Source organism: Coregonus lavaretus (genome assembly GCF_964263955.1).
Source record: "Coregonus lavaretus genome assembly, chromosome: 13".
NCBI lineage: Eukaryota > Metazoa > Chordata > Actinopteri > Salmoniformes > Salmonidae > Coregonus > Coregonus lavaretus.
Window position 1 is genome coordinate 22,350,548 of NC_140000.1, and position 20,529 is coordinate 22,371,076.

The following is a 20,529-nucleotide window of genomic DNA, read 5'->3' on the forward strand; positions in this document are numbered from 1 at the left end:
TTCATCTGGTCAGTCTGTCATGGAAAGAGCCATTCCTAATGTTTTGTACACCGTGTACTTTCAGTCAAATTGCCTCAACAGCCCTTAGAGTTCATGTAATCACATGTCCTTGAGGGTGTTTTCATATAGCTGATATCATATTTGTAAGGAAAGAACCCCACAATCTAAACTGATCAAATGCCTGATTGTTTTAAGCTTGATTCGGGGGTATGGTGTGCTTTAGATGCATCAGACATTAGGCCTACCCACTTCAGAGCTTGAATTACTAGGATAGCTACACTCATCCCCCCCCACACACACACAAGAATGGGCTACATTATTTATGTGTCTCTGGGGATGACAATCTATAGCTTGCCAAACCATCTATCACCTTTCTGAGACACCCGATCATTTAGGTTTATCCTGGACCCCTGAGAACAGCAAGGTCTGACTGTTTCCTCTGTGTAGGCCCACCAGGGCAGTATTGGTGACGTGTACCCACCTGAGCAACCAATGGCAATGTCTCATTCTCCTTTTATCAATATTTTTCAATTCTAGTTGCTGCTGGAGTCAATGTATTATTTAAAGCTTTTAATTCATGGGTTGCTAGTTATCGGATGCCTGTCTAGATCATAATTGAGAATTTAATTAGTTTTTCAGAGACAATTTGAAAGGGGGATGGAATTTAACCCACATGATCATTTTGAAACTGGATGAAATGCTCTGAAACTGTCCCCAGTGGCTGTTGCATAGAGTTTACAATATTCTATACACTGACAAATGTTAAGATTATATCCAAATAAACAGGAACCAATGAGTTAACTTCATGCAACTTCACTTAATTTACAGTAAAATCTATTAATTGTCCACTCATGGATTGACCTATCCCTAACCCTTTTTTTTTTTTTTTTTTTTAGGTATTCACAGCACTGTAAAATGGGTTCCAAACTTGAGAGTGCAATGGAGGGGCTAATTCGAGTGTTCCACTCGTACTCCTCAAAAGAAGGGGACAAGTACAAGCTGAGCAAAGTTGAGCTGAAGAATCTGTTGCAGGGCGAACTGAGTGACTTCCTGGCGGTGAGTTTGATTCTTAGTGCTGTCCAGGGGAGGGATATGTGGTTTCAATATTATATTTTGTTCAATTCTATTTTTATGTACATAAACAAAATGAAAACTGCCCCAAAGCAATTCATAAAGGCAAGCATTGGAGCAGTCTTGATTTATTGAACAGTTGTGGGACCCATCACCTTCAAGACATATTGTACTATGGCCTGGCCTAGAAACTACGCTTATCACCTAGGCATTTCATAGATCTGAAATGATTTGATGGGTATAACAATATGGCAGGAGATCGATCTTTCCATCTGATTTTTCTTTGTGCAATTTTCTGCGTATTGCCTATTCCAATTCTTTCATATCTACAAATGTTCAGAGTCATGCGGCTGCTTCTGGTCTGGGCCTACATTTCAATGCATGAACCATTTCTACTCCTCTCCCTCAGGCAAGTAAGGACCCTATGGTAGTAGAGAAGATCATGAGTGATCTGGATGAAAACAAAGATGGCGAAGTGGACTTTCAGGAGTTTGTCATCTTGGTTGCTGCGCTGACGGTGGCCTGTAACGAGTTCTTTGTAGAGAGCCTGAATGAATGAGTTTGGAAACAATCTGTGACCTCACCTTTCTACTCATTATTCCTTGTTAATAAAACATAAACATGTATGGTTTAATTTGATTGAGAGAACTATCATTTTGATACTTGTTGACAGAAACAGGGGACGGTTTCAGGATTGTTGGCACATAATGGTTATTTCTAACAAAGGCTCTTGACTGTTGTAAAATGATTGCTGCTGTAGAGAATACTGCAATGGACTGGGTAGTTTCAGTGTAAGATCACTGTCATTACACTAGTAGTTTAGGTTCTGCTCGGATCAATAAAGGTAATCATTGCCGTCTGTCTAAATATGTTAAACTCAGCTCATTGTGACTGAATCAGCTGGTAGACTTGAATGCACATTACTGGTACATGTCTTCTGCATGTGAAATCTGGGACCGTATGAATCAATTGTCTCTTGAGTAGGAGTGCTGATTTAGGATCAGTTTTGCCTTTTTGATCACAGTGAATAAGATTACATGGACAGGAGGGACTTGATTCTAGAACAGCACTTGTACTAAGACTCTTCATATGTTTAAACATGGCAAACTGCACCCAACATAATTTTAATGGAGGATTTATACTGAAATACACACCTTTTAGCCAAACCCAGTTCTAAACCAATTTCCAAAATGACTTCCTCTCATGACATTAATGCATGAGGATTATTGGTGTGTACTATACATGTCTCCAGAAAGATTGGGGGGGGGGGGGCACAAGTGCCCACGAAGCAGACAAATGGATTAGAATGCAGCCAGCCAATCTTAATGAAATCCAACATGCACAAGAGAAACTGCTTTAGATCCTGTGTGACAATGTGTTGGAAGCAACAGAACACAATGCAGTCTGGCAACTTAATACTGGAGTCTGTGGCCAAAGTCTGGATGCTTCAGTCATTTGCATTAAACACTCCCTGTAACACAAACTGATGTCACGTGGTGCAGACTGTAAAACTCAAACCATTTGATGTGGTTCAATGGTTTGAGTCGGAGGTGCATCAAGAGACTGTCTAGAAAGCAAATTGTAATGGTCATTAGTCATGGACACCAAAGTAGGATACGACCAATGGTATGTTGCAACTGTTCTTGCTTGATGATATACTGATGCAGAGGACTTGGTGCAACTCTAGTGGGTTGATTAAATCGAACAATGGCACCACCCTGTACCATCAAAGTAGGTCTGTGGAAAAGGTTATGACGTCTAGAGCTTGCTGGCTTAAAATATGAGCGTGCCCAGAGCAAAGACGTCATGGTTTCATGGATGACTTCTGCTGTGTAAAATAGACTGTCCAAAAGGTAGACTAATCCTTCGATAGCAGCCTTCAAAACTACTGTACAGGTCGATTTGAGTGTCAGTGATGTGTCAATCCCTGAGAAAATGCATTAACAATTAATGACCACTGGAAACAGGCTTTGGAAAATAACTAAGGATTCATCAGGTGAAAACTAAATACTATTCTTTATTCATTATACAATTTTGCCAGAAAAGGTGCACATTCTCTCCCTTTCAAAAGCAATTTTGTCCAGACATGAATATGAAAAAGGAATTGCATTACATGTGTATTGACTCAAGTTGGTTGAGTGTCCTCCACTTCTTTCCACATTCTATGTGATGAAATAGTAATTTGACTCTCCTGGCCGTGTCCGAATACCCATACTTGCGTCCTAAATAGTAGGCCATTTTGAGTATGCAAAAAAAGTTTTAAGGTATGTGACATTTTGAAAATCAAGTATACTTTAAATGCCTGGATGTCATACTCATTTCAGCCTTGACAACCAGATATGGGGATGTGCTACTAAAATTAACCAAGAATGCGAAATAATGCAATTGTGCATGACGCATTCTCAGTATGCGAAAAATATAGTTTTATAGGATGTGAATTGAAAAATGTTTAGTGTGGTTTAAATGCCAGGATGTTACTCATTTCGGGTCTTCATCTAGTAGAATTCGATGCACACTTTTCCACAATGTATTGGAAAAGGTGGGCTGCGAGTGATCTGACCTAGCTCTCTTCAAGTAGCCAAACAAAATTAAACCCAAAGTGGATTTCTGTTCTCATTACAGTGGTGTTCGTCAGAGCTTTTAAACGAAACCATCTTTTGATTTCTGAATGTGTCAGCAACGGGGACTCGGGATGTGGCTGCGTTATTGATGTCATGTTAATCAGGCCTTTTGATTTGAACATATGGATTGTTTTAGTTTTGTAGGCTACCTATTTATTTAATTTATGTATCAAGCCTTAGCAGTCATTCTGATCTCGTTCCCAACTATCAGTGCTTTAGTTTTATGTTGCTGTCCAGCGGTTTTGAATTTGCGATGCACCTGACTGTTTACGCTTTTCTGTACAATAGCCTATTGATTTGAACATTTGAAATGTTTTGGTGTGTGTGTGTGTGTGTGTACACTAGGCTATTTGATTTAATTTATATATGCACTTTGGTTTCACTAAATATGCGGCCCTGGCATACTGCATACCTTTTACTAAACGGTAGTGCAAAATTATTTGCGACAATGAGTACATAGTATGCAGTTTAAGTATGTAGTACGCTAGTATGAGTATTCGGACACAGCTACTCACTTCTAAACTTCCACTCCAAAATCCTTGAGCACCAATGAGTAAGGGAGTAAACTCTGAACACAACACTCGGTTTTAGAGGAGTCCTTGGTTATGGAAGGGTGCACACAGTCTCTTTGTCCCTTGTTGGCTGCTTCAAAGCCACCAGTACCAGGTTTCGGGGAGAGAAGGCAGGGTCAAAGAGGGGCACCAGCTGACCCTTTATACCTACACCAACAATCAAGCAATAACAAATAACACCTTTACTGTTAGCACTTGGCCCACAAAAAATATGTATGGAATCCGGATACAACATCAGTATACATCAAGATCTGATAAAACACAGTCTCTGTACATTTCCTCACCTTTCTCCTGCAGGTATAGCATCCTGTCCAGCAGCACCAGTGTCTCCACCACCGGTGCCAGTAGCAGAGCCAGGCTGAAGTAGACCACCACACGGCCCTCCTGCCTTAGCATGGCCTCCACTCTGCAGGTGTCCAGGGGCAGGTCAGGGGGCAGGCCAACGCGGCGGGGCAGACCCAAACGGGCATACCTGTGGGTACATGTGGAGAGGGGGTCAGGGGTACATATAAGATAGGTGATCATGTTTGACCAAAAGGCAATATAGAGAGAATGTAGCTATTGAATTCCTAAATGTGATCATCAAAATGATTATCATTATACACAAGGATAACACCTAATAGTAAAGGTTTTTCTGAGACATATGCAAGGATGGATTTCTTAGGTTTTCATCCTAACATACAGTGAAAGCTGCTGCCTAATGGTACAGACTGAAGAGGTATGGATACAAACTGGTGTAAACACTCACTCTGTAAAGGGTAGTAGATGTGCTTTCTTTATCGCCTGGACTCCTGGCCTGCGCAGCTCCGGCTTCGCCTCCCTGATAACTGTCTCCAGGGTTGCCCGATAACAGTGCATCCTTAGCAACCCACTCTCCTCCCGCAGCCTGTGCATGTAGTCCTCCATGGCGTGACATGCCCCCTCCCGCGCCTTATAGGACAACTGGTGTCCCGGCAACTCCTGCACCCAGGAACTCATTGGGTAGCCGAACTCTGAGTGAGATGTCTCATTGGTGGGCAAAGGGGAGGGGCTATGAGGCCAGGGGGGTTGGGGTTCTCGCTGGTGGTGATCTTCATGTAGCAGCATGCCACTGAGGTGATGCCACGAACGTGAGGGCAGCTGGAAAAGTGGCGAAGGAGGGTGGCACTGAGGTCCCCGCAGGCATGGAGGCCTGTTAGGATGAAATCTGGACATTTCTGCCCCTCTTCCACAGGGCAGACAACCACTTCCATGGATGAAATCTCTTGGCAGAGTGGGTGGACATATGGGCCTTGCCCGGCTTCAGTCTTGCAGAGCCATTTTGGAAATGAGAGTGAGCTAGACCGGGGTTCATATTTTACACCAGTAAAAGAGTTTGTACATGCATTGTCATTATTCTTGAGTGGGGATGCAGGCTGGCCATTGTCTGACCAACCCAGGCATTCTGATTCTGCAGTCAACACAGGCTGGTCTCCGTACCCATGTTGCTGATCAGCTTCTGATATGGACCCCCACTGTCTCTTCTTACTGGGTCCAGCCGGAGCAGTCTGATCCTCACAGACACATTTACCGTTTCCTACCTGCTTGACAAAGTCTTCCCATGATGCTTTGGGGTTGACCCAGCCAGCCACATGGCAGGGTGAGGGGCCAGATGTAGAGAGCTGAGGTCCATTCTGAAAGAGTCAGAGCAGTATAAATATTTAATTCTTCATTACATTGCTAATTAGCAATATTCACCAAATTGCTTAATAACTGGTTTTACAAAAAATGCCTAGTCTGAGCCAATCAACTGGGCCTTTCTTGCACTTTACTACTGAGTGTTGTGGTGCATTACCTTCCTCTGCCGCTCCTTCTCCAGCGTCCACAGAAGCTGTCCATCATATTTGGATGCCATGGAAACTAGAGTGGGATCGGCCTCAATTCCAGTCACAGACAGACCAAGCCCAAACGACAAGAAACGAGTCAAATGGCCCCAGGGAGACCAGTAGGGATACACAACATCATGTACTGTGACAAATCTCATTGTTAGGCAGATAACAAATGTTTTTATTGTGTGATTCCTAGGTCTAATAACAAGACTGAATATTAGGTTACCTGTCCAGAACCCACATCTACCACACTATTGCAGTCTGTCAGGTCACAAAGCTGCTTCACCAACTGTGGAGAGACATGAACAGATCAGTATCAACAACGACTGAAATGCAATATATATATATAATACACAGTGCTTACGGAAAGTATTCAGACCCCTTGACTTTTTACACATTTTGTTACGTTACAGCCTTATTCTAAAATGGATTAAATAAATAAAAATCCTAAAATCTACACACAATACTCCATAATGACAAAGCGAAAACAGGTTTTTATACATTTTACCAAATGTATTAAAAATAGAAGTATTCAGACCCATTGCTATGAGACTTGAAATTGAGCTCAGGTGAATCCTGTTTCCATTGATCATCCTTGAGATGTTTCTACAACTTGGAGTCCACCTGTGGTAAATTTCATTGATTGGACATGATTTGGAAACGCACACAACTGTCTATATAAGGTCCCACAGTTGACAGTGCATGTCACAGCAAAAACCAAGCCATGAGGTCGAAGGAATTGTCGGTAGAGCTCCAAGACAGGATTGTGTTAAGGCACAGATCTGGGGAAGGGTACCAAAAAATGTCTGCAGTATTGAAAGTCCCCAAGAACACCATGCCCTCAATCATTCTTAAATGGAAGAACTTTGGAACCACCAAGACTCACCAAACTGAGCAATCGTAGGAGAAGGGCCTTGGTCAGGGAGGTGGCCAAGAACCCAATGGTCACTCTGACAGAGCTCTAGAGTTCCTCTTTGGAGATGGGAGAACCTTCCAGAAGGACAACCATCTATGCAGCACTCCACCAATCAGGCCTTTATGGTACAGTGGCCAGACGAAAGCCACTCCTCAGTAAAAGGCACTTGACAGCCTGCTTGGAGTTTGCCAAAAGGCACCTAAAGACTCTCAGACCATGAGAAACAAGATTCTCTGGTCTGATGAAACCAAGATTGAACTCTTTGGCCTGAATGCCAAGCTTCACATCTGGAGGAATCCTGGCACCATCCGTACAGTGAAGCATGGTGGTAGCAGCATCATGCTGTGGGGATGTTTCTCAGTGGCAGGGACTGGGAGACTAGTCAGGATTGAGACAAAGATGAACAGAGTACAGCAAAGTACAGAGAGATCCTTGATGAAAACCTGCTCCAGAGCCCTCAGGACCTCAGAGTGGGGCGAAGGTTCACTTTCCAACAGGACAACGACCCTAAGCACACAGCCAAGACAACGCAGGAGTGGCTTCGGGACAAGTCTCTGAATGTCCATGAGTGGCCGAGCCTGGACTTGAACCCGATCGAACATCTCTGGAGAGACCTGAAAATAGCTGTGCAACAACGCTCCCCATCTACCCGACAGAGCTTGAGAGGATCTGCAGAGAATAATGGGAGAAACTTCCCAAATACAGGTGTGCCAAGCTTGTAGCGTCATATCCAGAGTCGAGGCTTTAGTCACTGCCAAAGGTGCTTCAACAAAGTACTGAGTAAAGGGTCTGCATACTTTTGTAAATGTAAAAATGCATTCATAAAAATAAAAAAATATTAGCAAACATTTCTAAACCTGTTTCTGCTTTGTCATTATGGGGTATTTTGTGTAAATTGATGAGGGGGAAAAAAACTATCAATTTCAGAATAAGGCTGTAACGTACCAAAATGTGGAAAAATTCTAGGGGTCTGAATACTTTCCGAAGGCACTGTGTGTGTGTGAATTTGTATGTAAATACAGTTGAAGTTGGAAGTTTACATACACCTTAGCCAAATACATTTAAACTCAGTTTTTCACAATTCCTGACATTTAATCCTAGTAAAAATTCCCTGTTTTAGGTCAGTTAGCATCACCACTTTATTTAAAAAATGTGAAATGTCAGAATAATAGTAGAGAGAATGATTTCTTTCAGCTTTTATTTCTTTCATCACATTCCCAGTGGGTCAGAAGTTTACATGTTACCAAATACTAAGTGAGGGTAATGCCTTTTTATTGTTTAACTTGGGTCAAACGTTTCGGTAGCCTTCCACAAGCTTCCCATAATAAGTTGGGTAAATTTTGGCCCATTCCTCCTGACATAGCTGGTGTAACTGTTTATAGGTTTATAGGCCTCCTTGCTTGCACACGCTTTTTCAGTTCTGCCCACACATTTTCTATAGGCTTGAGGTCAGGGCTTTGTGATGGCCACTCCAATACCTTGACTTTGTTGTCCTTAAGCCATTTTGCCACAACTTTGGAAGTATGCTTGGGGTCATTGTCCATTTGGAAGACCCATTTGCGACCAAGCTTTAACTTCCTGACTGATGTCTTGAGATGTTGCTTCAATATATCCACATAATTTTCCTTCCTCATGATGCCATCAATTTTTTTAAGTGCACCAGTCCCTCCTGCAGCAAAGCACCCCACAGCATGATGCTGCCACCCCCGTGCTTCACGGTTGGGATGGTGTTCTTCGGCTTGCAAGCAACCCCCTTTTTCCTCCAAACATGCCTATGGTCATTATGACCAAACAGTTCTATTTTTTTTCATCAGACCAGAGGACATTTCTCCAAAAAGTATGATCTTTGTCCCCATGTGCAGTTGCAAACCGTAGTCTGGCTTTTTTATGGCGGTTTTGGAGCAGTGGCTTCTTCCTTGCTGGGCGGCCTTTCAGGTTATGTCGATATAGGACTTGTTTTATTGTGGATATAGATACTTTTGTACCTGTTTCCTCCAGCATCTTCACAAGGTCCTTTGCTGTTGTTCTGGGATTGATTTGCACTTTTTGCACCAAAGTACGTTCATCTCTAGGAGACAGAACGTGTCTCCTTCCTGAGCGGTATGACGGCTGCTTTGTCCCATGGTGTTTATACTTGCTTACTATTGTTTATACAGATGAACGTGGTACCTTCAGGCGTTTGGAAATTGCTCCTAAGGATGAACCAGACTTGTGGAGGTCTACAATTTATTTTCTGAGGTCTTGGCTGATTTCTTTTGATTTTCCCATGATGTCAAGGTAAGAGGCACTGAGTTTGACGGTAGGCCTTGAAATACATCCACAGGTACACCTCCAATTGACTAAAATAATTTAAATTAGCCTATCAGAAGCTTCTAAAGCCATGACATCATTTTCTGGAATATTCCAAGCTGTTTAAAGGCACAGTCAACTTAGTGTATGTACACTTCTGACCCACTGGAATTGTGATAGAGTGAATTTTAAGTGAAATAATCTGTCTGTAAACAATTGTTGGAAAAACTACTTGTGTCATGCACAAAGTAGATGTCCTAACCGACTTGCCAAAACTATAGTTTGTTAACAAGAAATTTGTAGAGTGGTTGAAAAACTAGTTTTAATATCTCCAACCTAAGTGTATTTAAACTTCCGACTTCAACTGTATGTGTTGTATATATGTATATATGTATGTATGTATGTGTATATATACAGTGAGGGGAAAAAAGTATTTGATCCCCTGCTGATTTTGTACATTTGCCCACTGACAAAGAAATGATCAGTCTATAATTTTAATGGTAGGTTTATTTAAACAGTGAGAGACAGAATAACAACAAAATAATCCAGAAAAACACATGTCAAAAATTTTATAAATTGATTTGCATTTTAATGAGGGAAATAAGTATTTGACCCCCTCTCAATCAGAAAGATTTCTGGCTCCCAGGTGTCTTTTGTACAGGTTATGAGCTGAGATTATGTGCACACTCTTAAAGCGAGTGCTCCTAATCTCAGTTTGTTACCTGTATAAAAAACACCTGTCTACAGAAGCAATCAATCAATCAGATTCCAAACTCTCCACCATGGCCAAGACCAAAGAGCTCTCCAAGGATGTCAGGGACAAGATTGTAGACCTACACAAGGCTGGAATGGGCTACAAGACCATCGCCAAGCAGCTTGGTGAGAAGGTGACAACAGTTGGTGCGATTATTCGCAAATAGAAGAAACACAAAATAACTGTTCATCACCCTCGGCCTGGGGCTCCATGCAAGATCTCACCTCGTGGAGTTGCAATGATCATGTGAACGGTGAGGAATCAGCCCAGAACTACACGGGAGGATCTTATCAATGATCTCAAGGCAGCTGGGACCATAGTCACCAAGAAAACAATTGGTAACACAGTACGCCGTGAAGGACTGAAATCCTGCAGCGCCCGCAAGGTCCCCCTGCTCAAGAAAGTACATAAACATGGCCGTCTGAAGTTTGCCAATGAACATCTGAATGATTCAGATGAGAACTGGGTGAAAGTGTTGTGGTCAGATGAGACCAAAATCGAGCTCTTTGGCATCAACTCAACTCGCCGTGTTTGGAGGAGGAGGAATGCTGCCTATGACCCCAAGAACACCATCCCTACCGTCAAACATGGAGGTGGAAACATTATGCTTTGGGGGTGTTTTTATGCTAAGGGGACAGGACAACTTCACCGCATCAAAGGGACGATGGACGGGGCCATGTACCGTCAAATCTTGGGTGAGAAACTCCTTCCCTCAGCCAGAGCATTGAAAATGGGTCGTGGATGGGTATACCAGCATGACAATGACCCAAAACGCACGGCCAAAGCAACAAAGGAGTGGCTCAAGAAGAAGCACATTATGGTCCTGGAGTGGCCTAGCCAGTCTCCAGACCTTAATCCCATATCAAATCTGTGGAGGGAGCTGAAGGTTCGAGTTGCCAAACGTCAGCCTCAACCTTAATGACTTGGAGAAGATCTCCAAAGAGGAGTGGAACAAAATCCCTCCTGAGATGTGTGCAAACCTGGTGGCCAACTACAAGAAACGTCTGACCTCTGTGATTGCCAACAAGGGTTTTGCCACCAAGTACTAAGTCATGTTTTGCAGAGGGGTCAAATACTTATTTCCCTCATTAAAATGCAAATCAATATATAACATTTTTTACATGTGTTTTTCTGTATTTTTTTTGTTGTTATTCCGTCTCTCACTGTTTAAATAAACCTACCATTTAAAATTATAGACTGATCATGTCTTTGTCAGTGGGCAAACGTACAAAATCACCAGGGGATCAAATACTTTTTTCCCTCTCTGTATATATACACACACACAGTACCAGTCAAAAGTTTGAACATACCTACTCATTCTAGGGTTTTTCTTTATTTTTACTATTTTCTACATTGTAGAATAATAGTGAAGACCTCAAAACTATGAAATAACACATATGGAATCATGTAGTAACCAGAAAAGTGTTAAACAAATCAAAATATATTTTATATTTTAGGTTCTTCAAAGTAGCCACCATTTGCCTTGATGACAGCTTTGAACACTTTTGGCATTCTCTCAAGAAGCTTCACCTGGAATGCTTTTCCAACAGTCTTGAAGGAGTTCCCACATATGCTGAGCACTTGTTGGCTGCTTTTCCTTCACTCAGCAGTCCAACTCATCCCAAACCATCTCAAATGGGTTGAGGTCGGGTGATTGTGGAGGCCAGGTCATCTGATGCAGCACTCCATCACTCTCCTTCTTGGTCAAATAGCCCTTGCACAGCCTGGTGATGTGATGGGTTATTGTCCTGTTGAAAAACGAATTATAGTCCCATTAAGCGCAAACCAGATGGGATGGCATATCGCTGCAGAATGCTGTGGTAGCCATGCTGGTTAAGTGTGCCTTGAATTCAAAATAAATCACTAACAGTGTCACCGGAAAAGCACCCCCACACCATCACACCTCCTCCTCCATGCTTCACGGTGGGAACCACACATGCAGAGATCATCCGTTCACCTACTCTGCGTCTCACAAAGACACAGCGGTTGAAAAGAAAAATCTCTAATTTGGACTCATCAGACCAAAGGACAGATTTCCACCGGTCTAATGTCCATTGCTCGTGTTTCTTGGCCCAAGCAAGTCTCTTCTTATTATTGGTGTCCTTTTAGTAGTGGTTTCTTTGCAGCAATTTGACCATGAAGGCCTGATTCATTTTACATTTACATTTTAGTCATTTAGCAGACGCTCTTATCCAGAGCGACTTACATGAGCAATTAGGGTTAAGTGCCTTGCTTAAGGGCACATCGACAGATTTTTCACCTAGTCAGCTCGGGGATTAGAACCAGCGACCTTTCGGTTACTGGCACAACGCTCTTACCCACTAAGCTACCTGCCGCCCCACACAGTCTCCTCTGAACAGTTGATGTTGAGATGTGTCTGTTACTTGAACTCTGTGAAGCATTTATTTGGGCTGCAATCTGAGCTGCAGTTAACTCTAATGAACTTATCCTCTGCAGCAGAGGTAACTCTGGGACTTCCTTTCCTGTGGCGGTCCTCATGAGAGCCAGTTTCATCATAGTGCTTGATGGGTTTTGTGACTGCACTTGAAGAAACTTTCCGTTCTTGACATTTTCGGGATTGACTGACCTTCATATCTTCAAGTAATGATGGACTGTAGTTTCTCTTTGCTTATTTGAGCTGTTCTTACCATAATATGGACTTGGTATTTTACCAAATAGGGCTATCTTCTGTATACCACCCCTACCTTGTCACAAGACAACTGATTGGCTCAAACGCATTAGGAAGGAAAGAAATTCCACAAATGAACTTTGAACAAGGCACACCTGTTAATTGAAATGCATTTGAGGAGACTACCTCATGAAGCTGGTTGAGAGAATGCCAAGAGTGTGCAAAGCTGTCATCAAGGCAAACGGTGGCTACTTTGAAGAATCTCAAATATAAAATATATTTTGATTTGTTTAACACTTTTTTGGTTACTACATGATTCCATGTGTTATTTCATAGCTTTGATGTCTTCACTATTATTCTACAATGTAGAAAATAGTAAAAATTAAAGAAAAACCCTTGAATTAATGTGTCCTAACTTTTGACTGGTACTGTGTGTGTGTGTGTGTGTGTGTATGTGTGTGTGTGTGTGTGTGTGTGTGTGTGTGTATGAAAAAGTAGTATGCACATCCATTTATATGAAAAGTAGTATGCACATCTTTACCGTGCCCAGACTCCGGATCTCATGCTGCTTCTTAGGTTTCACATGTTTCCTGAATATGTTTCCCAGCAGTGAGCTCTGACTCCTGTTCTCCAGGAACTCCTCGGGCTTCAGCATGCCCACTTCATGTCCCCGCTTGCCCTGGGGTGTCCTGGGGAACGTCAGGGCATGAGCTGTGGCCCGGAAAGCCAATTGTGAAAGAGGCCATATACAAGAGTAGCTGAAATAAAAAAGGAACATTGTATAAGTTATTACAAACTGTTTTATGATATAGAATCCAATTCAAATTGAATGAATACACTGGTATGACTGAAAACCTTCTATTCACATTTAATCTGTCCAATAGGAGGTCAGCTATTTGTGGGGGTGACAGGTCACAGAGGACCTGTTGCCATCTGGTAGGCAATGTAGCCCATAGATCCTCACTGAAGAATTCCTAAGGCAGTAGAAAACATTATCAATAACACATGAATTGAAGAGTAGCTAGAGAAACCTATTCAGGGGCTATTTGAGCCAGGGATGAAGCTTCATGGGAGCGTGTAGGGTGAAATTGCCTCTACACGCTGGCCTTTGGTCAGTTTAGAATTTTTCCCAATAATGGTTTAGGTCAGGATTGATGGAGGGGAAGCTGATCCTAGATCTGTAGGGGAAACTTCAACCTGGAGCGGTGGACTCTAGACTTGATAGCAATATATCACGTGATCATCGTATAACCTCATAAAAACGTGCAGAAGCTTAACTTAAAAAACATAGAAATATAATGAGTTGCTTGTACGTACAATTATGAAGGAATCGGAGATGTGTTTGTATGTCGACAGAAAATGGGTAAGATTTCTTGCCAACTCTCTTTGCTGCTTTGCTGAAAGTGTCGGTGAGCACATCATTCGACCGTCGCATCGGCAACTGGATGCCTACAACAACCGGTTATGAACTGTGAACATTCCAACAATACGCTATTCTGAATGAAATAATATTTTTTACAATGGCGGTAGAATCAAGGAGAATTTGAATATTGTTCAAAAGAATGGAAAACGGAGCAAAGTAGGGTACAGTGATGAGAATGATCCTTCGTATCTAGTAGGAGTACGGTTTGTTAATACGGAGCAGCTGAGCAGAGTACCAATCTTGAAGAAACCAGTTGAGTTATCCAAACTGGTGGAGAGAGTGCTGGGTAAAGTGAAGGATCTGATTTTTTTTGTGATTCTGCGGATCAGAAGGAACGTGCATTTTGTCTTAATCGATTTGATAAGTTCAAGTGTTGTGTCTCTTCGGAACAGGGCACCCGTCAATGGGGTTATTTCTGGCGTTTCGTGGGAAGTTGAGGTGGAAGAGATGAAAAATATTGCTGGAGTGATTGAAGCACGTCGGATGAATCGTGTGGTGAATAAGGAAAATGTGTTTATCTGTTCTTTAGTTTTTTTAAATGGATTCTCTCCCTAATGAAGTGCGGTTAAGGTATATTAATTACAGAGTTAGAACGTTTATCCCATGACCAATGCAGTGTGAACATTGTAAAGCTTTTGGTCATGTAGAAAGTGTTTGCAGAAGGGAGAAGCCGAGATGTACAAGATGTGGAAAATATCATATAATGTGTTATAAAAGTGAAGAAAATGTTAATTGCAGTGGGAATCATGAAGCCACGTATTCTGAATGCCCCACAAATGTAAAAGAGAATGAGGTGGCCAAAGTCAGGGTTGTACAGAGCATGTCATATGCAGAAGCTGTGAAAAGGGTTGAGGGTTTGAATGTTGTACCAGAAGAGTCCATGGTAGTGGATAGGCCTTTACTGCAGGCTGCAGGGGTTGTCTTACACCAAGAGGATCCTGACATTTGAAAGGTTAAAAAGGTGGACGTTGGCCTTTATCGCAATGGTGATAAATGGCACTGCCAAGGTGGAGAAAAGATCTAGGAAGATATACATAATTGAGATTGCGGCGGAGCGGTTCCGGGGGGTGAAAGATTTCACAGCAAAGGAGTTACATGGAATATTAGCAAAAGCAGTATGACCTTACATTTGACATTTAAGTCATTTAGCAGACGCTCTTATCCAGAGCGACTTACAGTTAGTGAGTGCATATATTTTCATACTGCCCCCCGTGGGAAACGAACCCACAACCCTGGCGTTGCAAGCGCCATGCTCTACCAACTGAGCTACAGGTCCTAGAGCCTGAGAAGGAAGATATGGAGAACTGGAAGAAGTGTAGTTTTGTTTGTTTTGGCAATGTACTTGTTTTATTAGGGTGGATTGTTAGTATCACTATTAAGTATGGATTTATTAATTTTATTTTTGGTTTCAAACCGTCCAGTTGGTGGCGGCAATACAACTTTTGGATGTAGCCGTAATAAAACCCACAGAAGAAGAAGAAAGTAGCTGCTAAGGAAATAGGAGCATGGTGCTTTGTTTATACGTCGGCGTATATGTGTAATTTGTTGTATAAATCTGATTTGAGCATGATACAGGAAAATTAGTCTGTCTGGAGAATAGAGTTTAAATCCCAGCTGGCTAATGTTCGAGTCGCTGTCTCGGGAAGCTTAGCATCAGAGCTAGCTAGTGAGTATTACTGTAGCTAGTTAGCTAGCTAGCCAAGGACCCAATGCTAGCTCGCCGAAGCCGTATTTTCTATTCTAATATCATCCTGACAGCTATCTAGCACGCTAACGTTTGCACTACACGGAATACACATACTTTTCGAAAATACCCAGCTAACGTTAATTGTGGCTAGCTAGCTACGTGGGCTCATGTGTTCCATGCTAAGCTAGTACTAAACGAACTAGATGATATCAAACAGATGGCTAGCTAGCTTCTTTGTTTGTGACTAGAATGGTTTCCCACTATTTCAGACATACCAGCTGCTTTGTTAACATAAGTCAATTTTATTTTTGTCCAGGTATCACAATACTGCTTCAATTGATGTCATGACAATTGGGTCAGAATGACATTTGATTAAAACAAATATTTGACCCTAATCTTACACAGCAGTGAAGGCCTTCATGTCCTGTTGAAGGGAGTGGGACGTCAACCGTTTTAGTCCAAGAACAAACCCAGCTCCAGCTGAGGAAGATTCCCCTCCAAGATGTCGGACATGATGTTAAACCTGGACTGTTCTGGCAGCAGTGGACCCTGTAAAGACTCATCGGGAAGCAACAAACACAAGGCGTTCATCAAAAGGCGGCGACTCTTGGAGAAAAAGGGTTACCTCAACAAGAAGCAGAACCAGCACAATCACAGACAGGGGAATAAACATCAGGGGCCACCTCCCTGGCACAATGGGGCCAATTGGCCATCTCAACCCAATGCTGCACACAACAAAACCTCTGCTCACACGCAGAATACTCACAGTAAAACTTCATATCACATACCCAGTTCAGAGCATGCCAGAAACTTCACTTCCAAGCCTGCATCATCCACAAGCAGCTCAACATCCTTGACCATCACTGTGAATAATTCCACCAATCCTGAGCAATCCACTTCGACTACCACCCCGGGGCACCAACCCCCACCTCCCAGGACCGTTGCCCACTGCGCCCTTGTCCCAGGTGGGTCAGCCCCCCTTTGTAACCCCCTGAAGTACCTTGCCATGGACTGTGAGATGGTCGGCACAGGCCCCAAGGGTCGCAACAGTGAGCTGGCACGATGCAGTATTGTCTCCTATGACGGAGATGTGGTGTATGACAGGTACATCAAGCCCACCAACCCAGTCACTGACTACCGGACCCGTTGGAGTGGCATCTCCTGGCATCAACTGGTCAAAGCCATGCCATTTCAACATGCCAGGAAGGAGGTAAGAAGGCTCCCGGAGGAGAATGTTCGAAGGACGAGGAACATTTATCCATTTAACCTTTTTCAATCGAAAAGGACCCAAGAGCATATCAAATTGGGTATCAAATGAAAGCTAATAGTCTATATTTTGGGGAAATTAAGGCATATATACATTTCTCAACCATTTTTCCATCTTAAAAATGTGGTATTAGCAAAGGCTTTGATTTCTGGATAAACAGATGGAAAAGGGGTCTTTGAAAACATATACCAGAAAGTCTGAAAACGTATCAGAAATACATCAAAACACAGTAATGTTAAAGTAAAGACCCCTGCCAACTAATATCAACACTTATATTTAGTTTTGGGTAAATTGTTTACCTTCTGTAAGTTTAAGAGATATTGACTTGTGCCTTGTAATTCCACTACCAAAAGCCCACATCTTTAAAATATTTTTTTACTTCTCTCCCTCATGAGGATAATGAAAGTTCACCGAAGTAACAAGTAGTGGTTGACCTACCAATAAGTTATAGTGATTTTACTGACATCAATTATTCAGTTATTCAAACTTGTAATTCTGTTACCAAATGGCTAACGGAATTACCAAAATAATCAGTTACGGAATTACCTCAACTGAGTTGGCTACAATTGGAAATCATAATAGTCACAAACCACAGTTGGGTTACCTGCTACTGTCCTCCCATCCACTGGCATACTGTTATGTTCAGCTCATAACTGTTTTCTTTCTGTTGATTGGTGGTCAAATCAAGAGTGTTAAAACAGTCTGGACAAGTCTCTCTCTCTATGGATCTGTGCAATTCACTTTGAACTGGACTGTTTTTACAGCATGAGCGGTTGTGAGTAGATGCGCTTGTTTTGAGATCAAAGCGAGAGCTACATGTAGGGACGTGTACATTTGTTCAGATCCTTTGCTAGTTAGTGAGTTATTAGCCCAGTTATATATAATTTGTAATCAGCAATGGGGGATTGATTGCGTCCTACAAGAGCTCAAAACGTGTGCATTTCTAGACATCTTTGAAAAGCGAGTCAGGTAAAGAGCTTTTTTTTGTCTTAAAGGGGCAGTGTTGTATTTTGAGACAGGCTTGAATAAGCAAAGTAGCCAATAGGCAGAGGGTAGAATAATTTGTCTGATTCTCTGTAATAATTTGATGGGAATAATGATGCATTTTATTTTGTAACGTGGTTTCTTGCATCAAACACCACAACAACATTTTCAGTCACCTCCTTGTCTGAAGGACAAGTGGATAAACAGGTTAATGTCAAGTCCTGCATGTTTTTTTTCAAAAGTCTCATGTAATGTAGGCCTACGTTTAACACCACACATTGGCTGCTACTGTAGGCTGAACGATAGAACAGCTATTTCCATGTTAAAATGTTATGGGATGCATTTTTGCCATTGTTTTTTATGGTAAGCCACTATGGTAGGCCTACATTATGATCTAATAGCCACAGTAGCCTACTTGGCCACTGTTAAAACTATCTTAAAGCGTGTACAGCCTCAGTGTTCACAGTAAACGCGCCAGAAGTTACACAGAATTTTCACAACATTCAAGTTTGTGCTCAGCAGACCTGAAATATGCTCAGTGATAAAAAACATTTTGAGGGAACATTGGTTTGTTACATTTTGTTTGGCATACATTTTCAAGTGAAAAAACTGAGTCAAAGTGTAAATCCGTTACCGTGGAATTGCCCCTTAACCTATTCTATTTGGACTTTCACTTTAAAATCAAATCAAATGTTATTTGTCACATGCGCCGAATACAACCTTACTGTGAAATGCTTACTTACAAGCCCTTAACTATATTTCTTGAACTGCATTGTTGGTTAAGAAAATATTTACTAAATACAATTTTTACTTTGAACATGACCATGAAATAATTTGATCTCTTATTTGTATTTCCTCCTGTAGATACTGAAGATCCTTGCAGGGAAGGTGGTAATAGGGCATGCTGTCCACAATGACTTCAAGTCCCTGAGTTACAGTCACCCTTCTGTCTTAACGCGGGACACCTCCCGCATCCCTCTCCTCAACCAGAAGGCTGGCTTTCCAGAGAAAGATGTTGCCTCACTGAAAAGACTCACCAAGGCCCTGTTCAACCGCAACATCCAGGTGAGAAGAGACTTCTGATTGAAAGGGGATTGATTTGAATATAGTCTGCAGTGATTGTCGAGGTTGTTATTGTTTCTAGTCTCAACAAAAGTAGTAAGCTAATAAACCTCTAATAAACCTGTTATTGTGTAGGTTATGTTATTTTGTAGTTAAAAGGAATTCTCCTTGTGTTCTCAGACTGGGAAGAAGGGGCACTCGTCTGTGGAGGATGCCAAAGCCACCATGGAACTGTACAAAGTTGTGGAGGTGGAGTGGGAGAGGACCTTAGCCTCCAAATAACAAAGCCAGTGAAAGTGGTGAAAGGGTTGAGAGGTGGTGTGGATGTATCAGGTTTCACATAATTTGAACATTCAGAAATCACTATCGGGTCTTCCACTTCTCACCTCAGCTACTTCTGTCTCTTTTTCTACTTCCGTAAAAAAAAAAAAAGAAGAGTTGCCTTCAGGGTTGCAGTTGTTTATTTTGTGGTGGATAACCTATGCCACAAGATGGCAGTCCTCTGCCACAAGGGTGCAGTCTATTTCCTCGGTTTGATTAACGAATTCCTAACACAGTACTGTGAAGAAAAAAAATGCTTTGAATTGTCTAGAGTTATTTGTTCAGACATTTCTATTTTATATATTAAATTCTTAACATACAGTATCTCAGTACACCATGTTCATTTAAGGGAGAAAGTAAAATCGATTTTAATACAACTGATATTGCAGTATAATGAACAAATAGATTTTAAACAAGCATTGTAATGGCAAACATGGAAAAAATAAAGAAATAAATGACTGTTGCAAACTTTCAAGCCTACATTACTTATTGTGTAATGGTTATTATCAGAGGCAATTGTATGTCTGTCCAGGGACTTGAGATTGAACAGGGGTTTCCAGAATCTTTCCAAAAGGGTTCTTGTGGAAGTAGATTGTGGTCCTATTGACTCACAACTGTTACCAAGACACCATTCAACACAAATGTGCCAGACCGGTGTGGGTAGACTATGGCCCCAGTAGTCATTAAACAAACCTAATGTATTATGTCGTCCAGTTGTTTCTTTTCAGTGGATAATGTAGCGACGCATTAGCTCAACGGCAATACTCAATTAAAAGTATTTGTGTCAAAACTAGAAATCACATTGATTCATGTTGCTGTTGTAGACATTATCTGCTGGAGCTGACTGTAGACCTATACTTCAGTGCTGCGGGACCCATAGAGAGAGGCCCCTGTTGTACCATCTCCTGCCCAGGTCAGGGTGTGAACCGTGTGCTACTGCCTTTGGCTGTTCTGTTTCCCCCCCTCCCTCTGCGAAGACCTATGCTAGGTCTTCACAGAGAACCTTTCCGTTCTTCTCATGTCAGCCTTGGCCTACCTCTATTGACCGAGCAGGCAACTGAAAACCACGTAATCGCCACCGCCGGT

At 42.0% G+C, this 20,529-nt stretch overlaps 3 protein-coding genes across 5 annotated transcripts; 2 read left to right on the plus strand and 1 right to left on the minus strand.

The window, feature by feature from the left end:
• Positions 1-915: 915 nt before the first annotated feature.
• Positions 916-1,630, plus strand: LOC311140749 (protein S100-A1; the record flags this gene model as incomplete). Its single annotated transcript, XM_084175963.1, has 2 exons — positions 916-1,056; positions 1,481-1,630. The coding sequence occupies 2 exons, from the start codon at positions 916-918 to the stop codon at positions 1,628-1,630; spliced, it is 291 nt and encodes a 96-aa protein (XP_084032089.1).
• Positions 1,631-4,250: 2,620 nt separating this feature from the next.
• On the minus strand, positions 4,251-14,121 carry LOC311139197 (methyltransferase-like protein 25B; the record flags this gene model as incomplete). Its single annotated transcript, XM_084174092.1, is given in 9 exon segments — positions 4,251-4,411; positions 4,549-4,736; positions 5,013-5,295; positions 5,298-5,916; positions 6,078-6,215; positions 6,338-6,400; positions 13,241-13,457; positions 13,555-13,673; positions 14,017-14,121. Coding segments are annotated over 9 exon segments (1,848 nt in total). The 3' UTR covers positions 4,251-4,295.
• A 1,416-nt stretch (positions 14,122-15,537) lies between these two features.
• Positions 15,538-19,921, plus strand: LOC311139438 (interferon-stimulated 20 kDa exonuclease-like 2). Of its 3 annotated transcripts, none has more exons than XM_084174314.1 (4): positions 15,538-15,788; positions 16,126-17,019; positions 18,925-19,125; positions 19,303-19,914. In XM_084174314.1, the coding sequence occupies exons 2-4, from the start codon at positions 16,312-16,314 to the stop codon at positions 19,402-19,404; spliced, it is 1,011 nt and encodes a 336-aa protein (XP_084030440.1). In that variant the 5' UTR covers positions 15,538-15,788; positions 16,126-16,311; the 3' UTR covers positions 19,405-19,914. The 3 variants fall into 3 exon arrangements, with proteins under 3 accessions (XP_084030440.1, XP_084030441.1, XP_084030439.1); XM_084174315.1 differs by having other exon boundaries at positions 15,589-15,788; positions 16,215-17,019; positions 19,303-19,921; XM_084174313.1 differs by having other exon boundaries at positions 15,589-17,019; positions 19,303-19,921.
• The last annotated feature ends 608 nt before the right edge of the window (positions 19,922-20,529 follow it).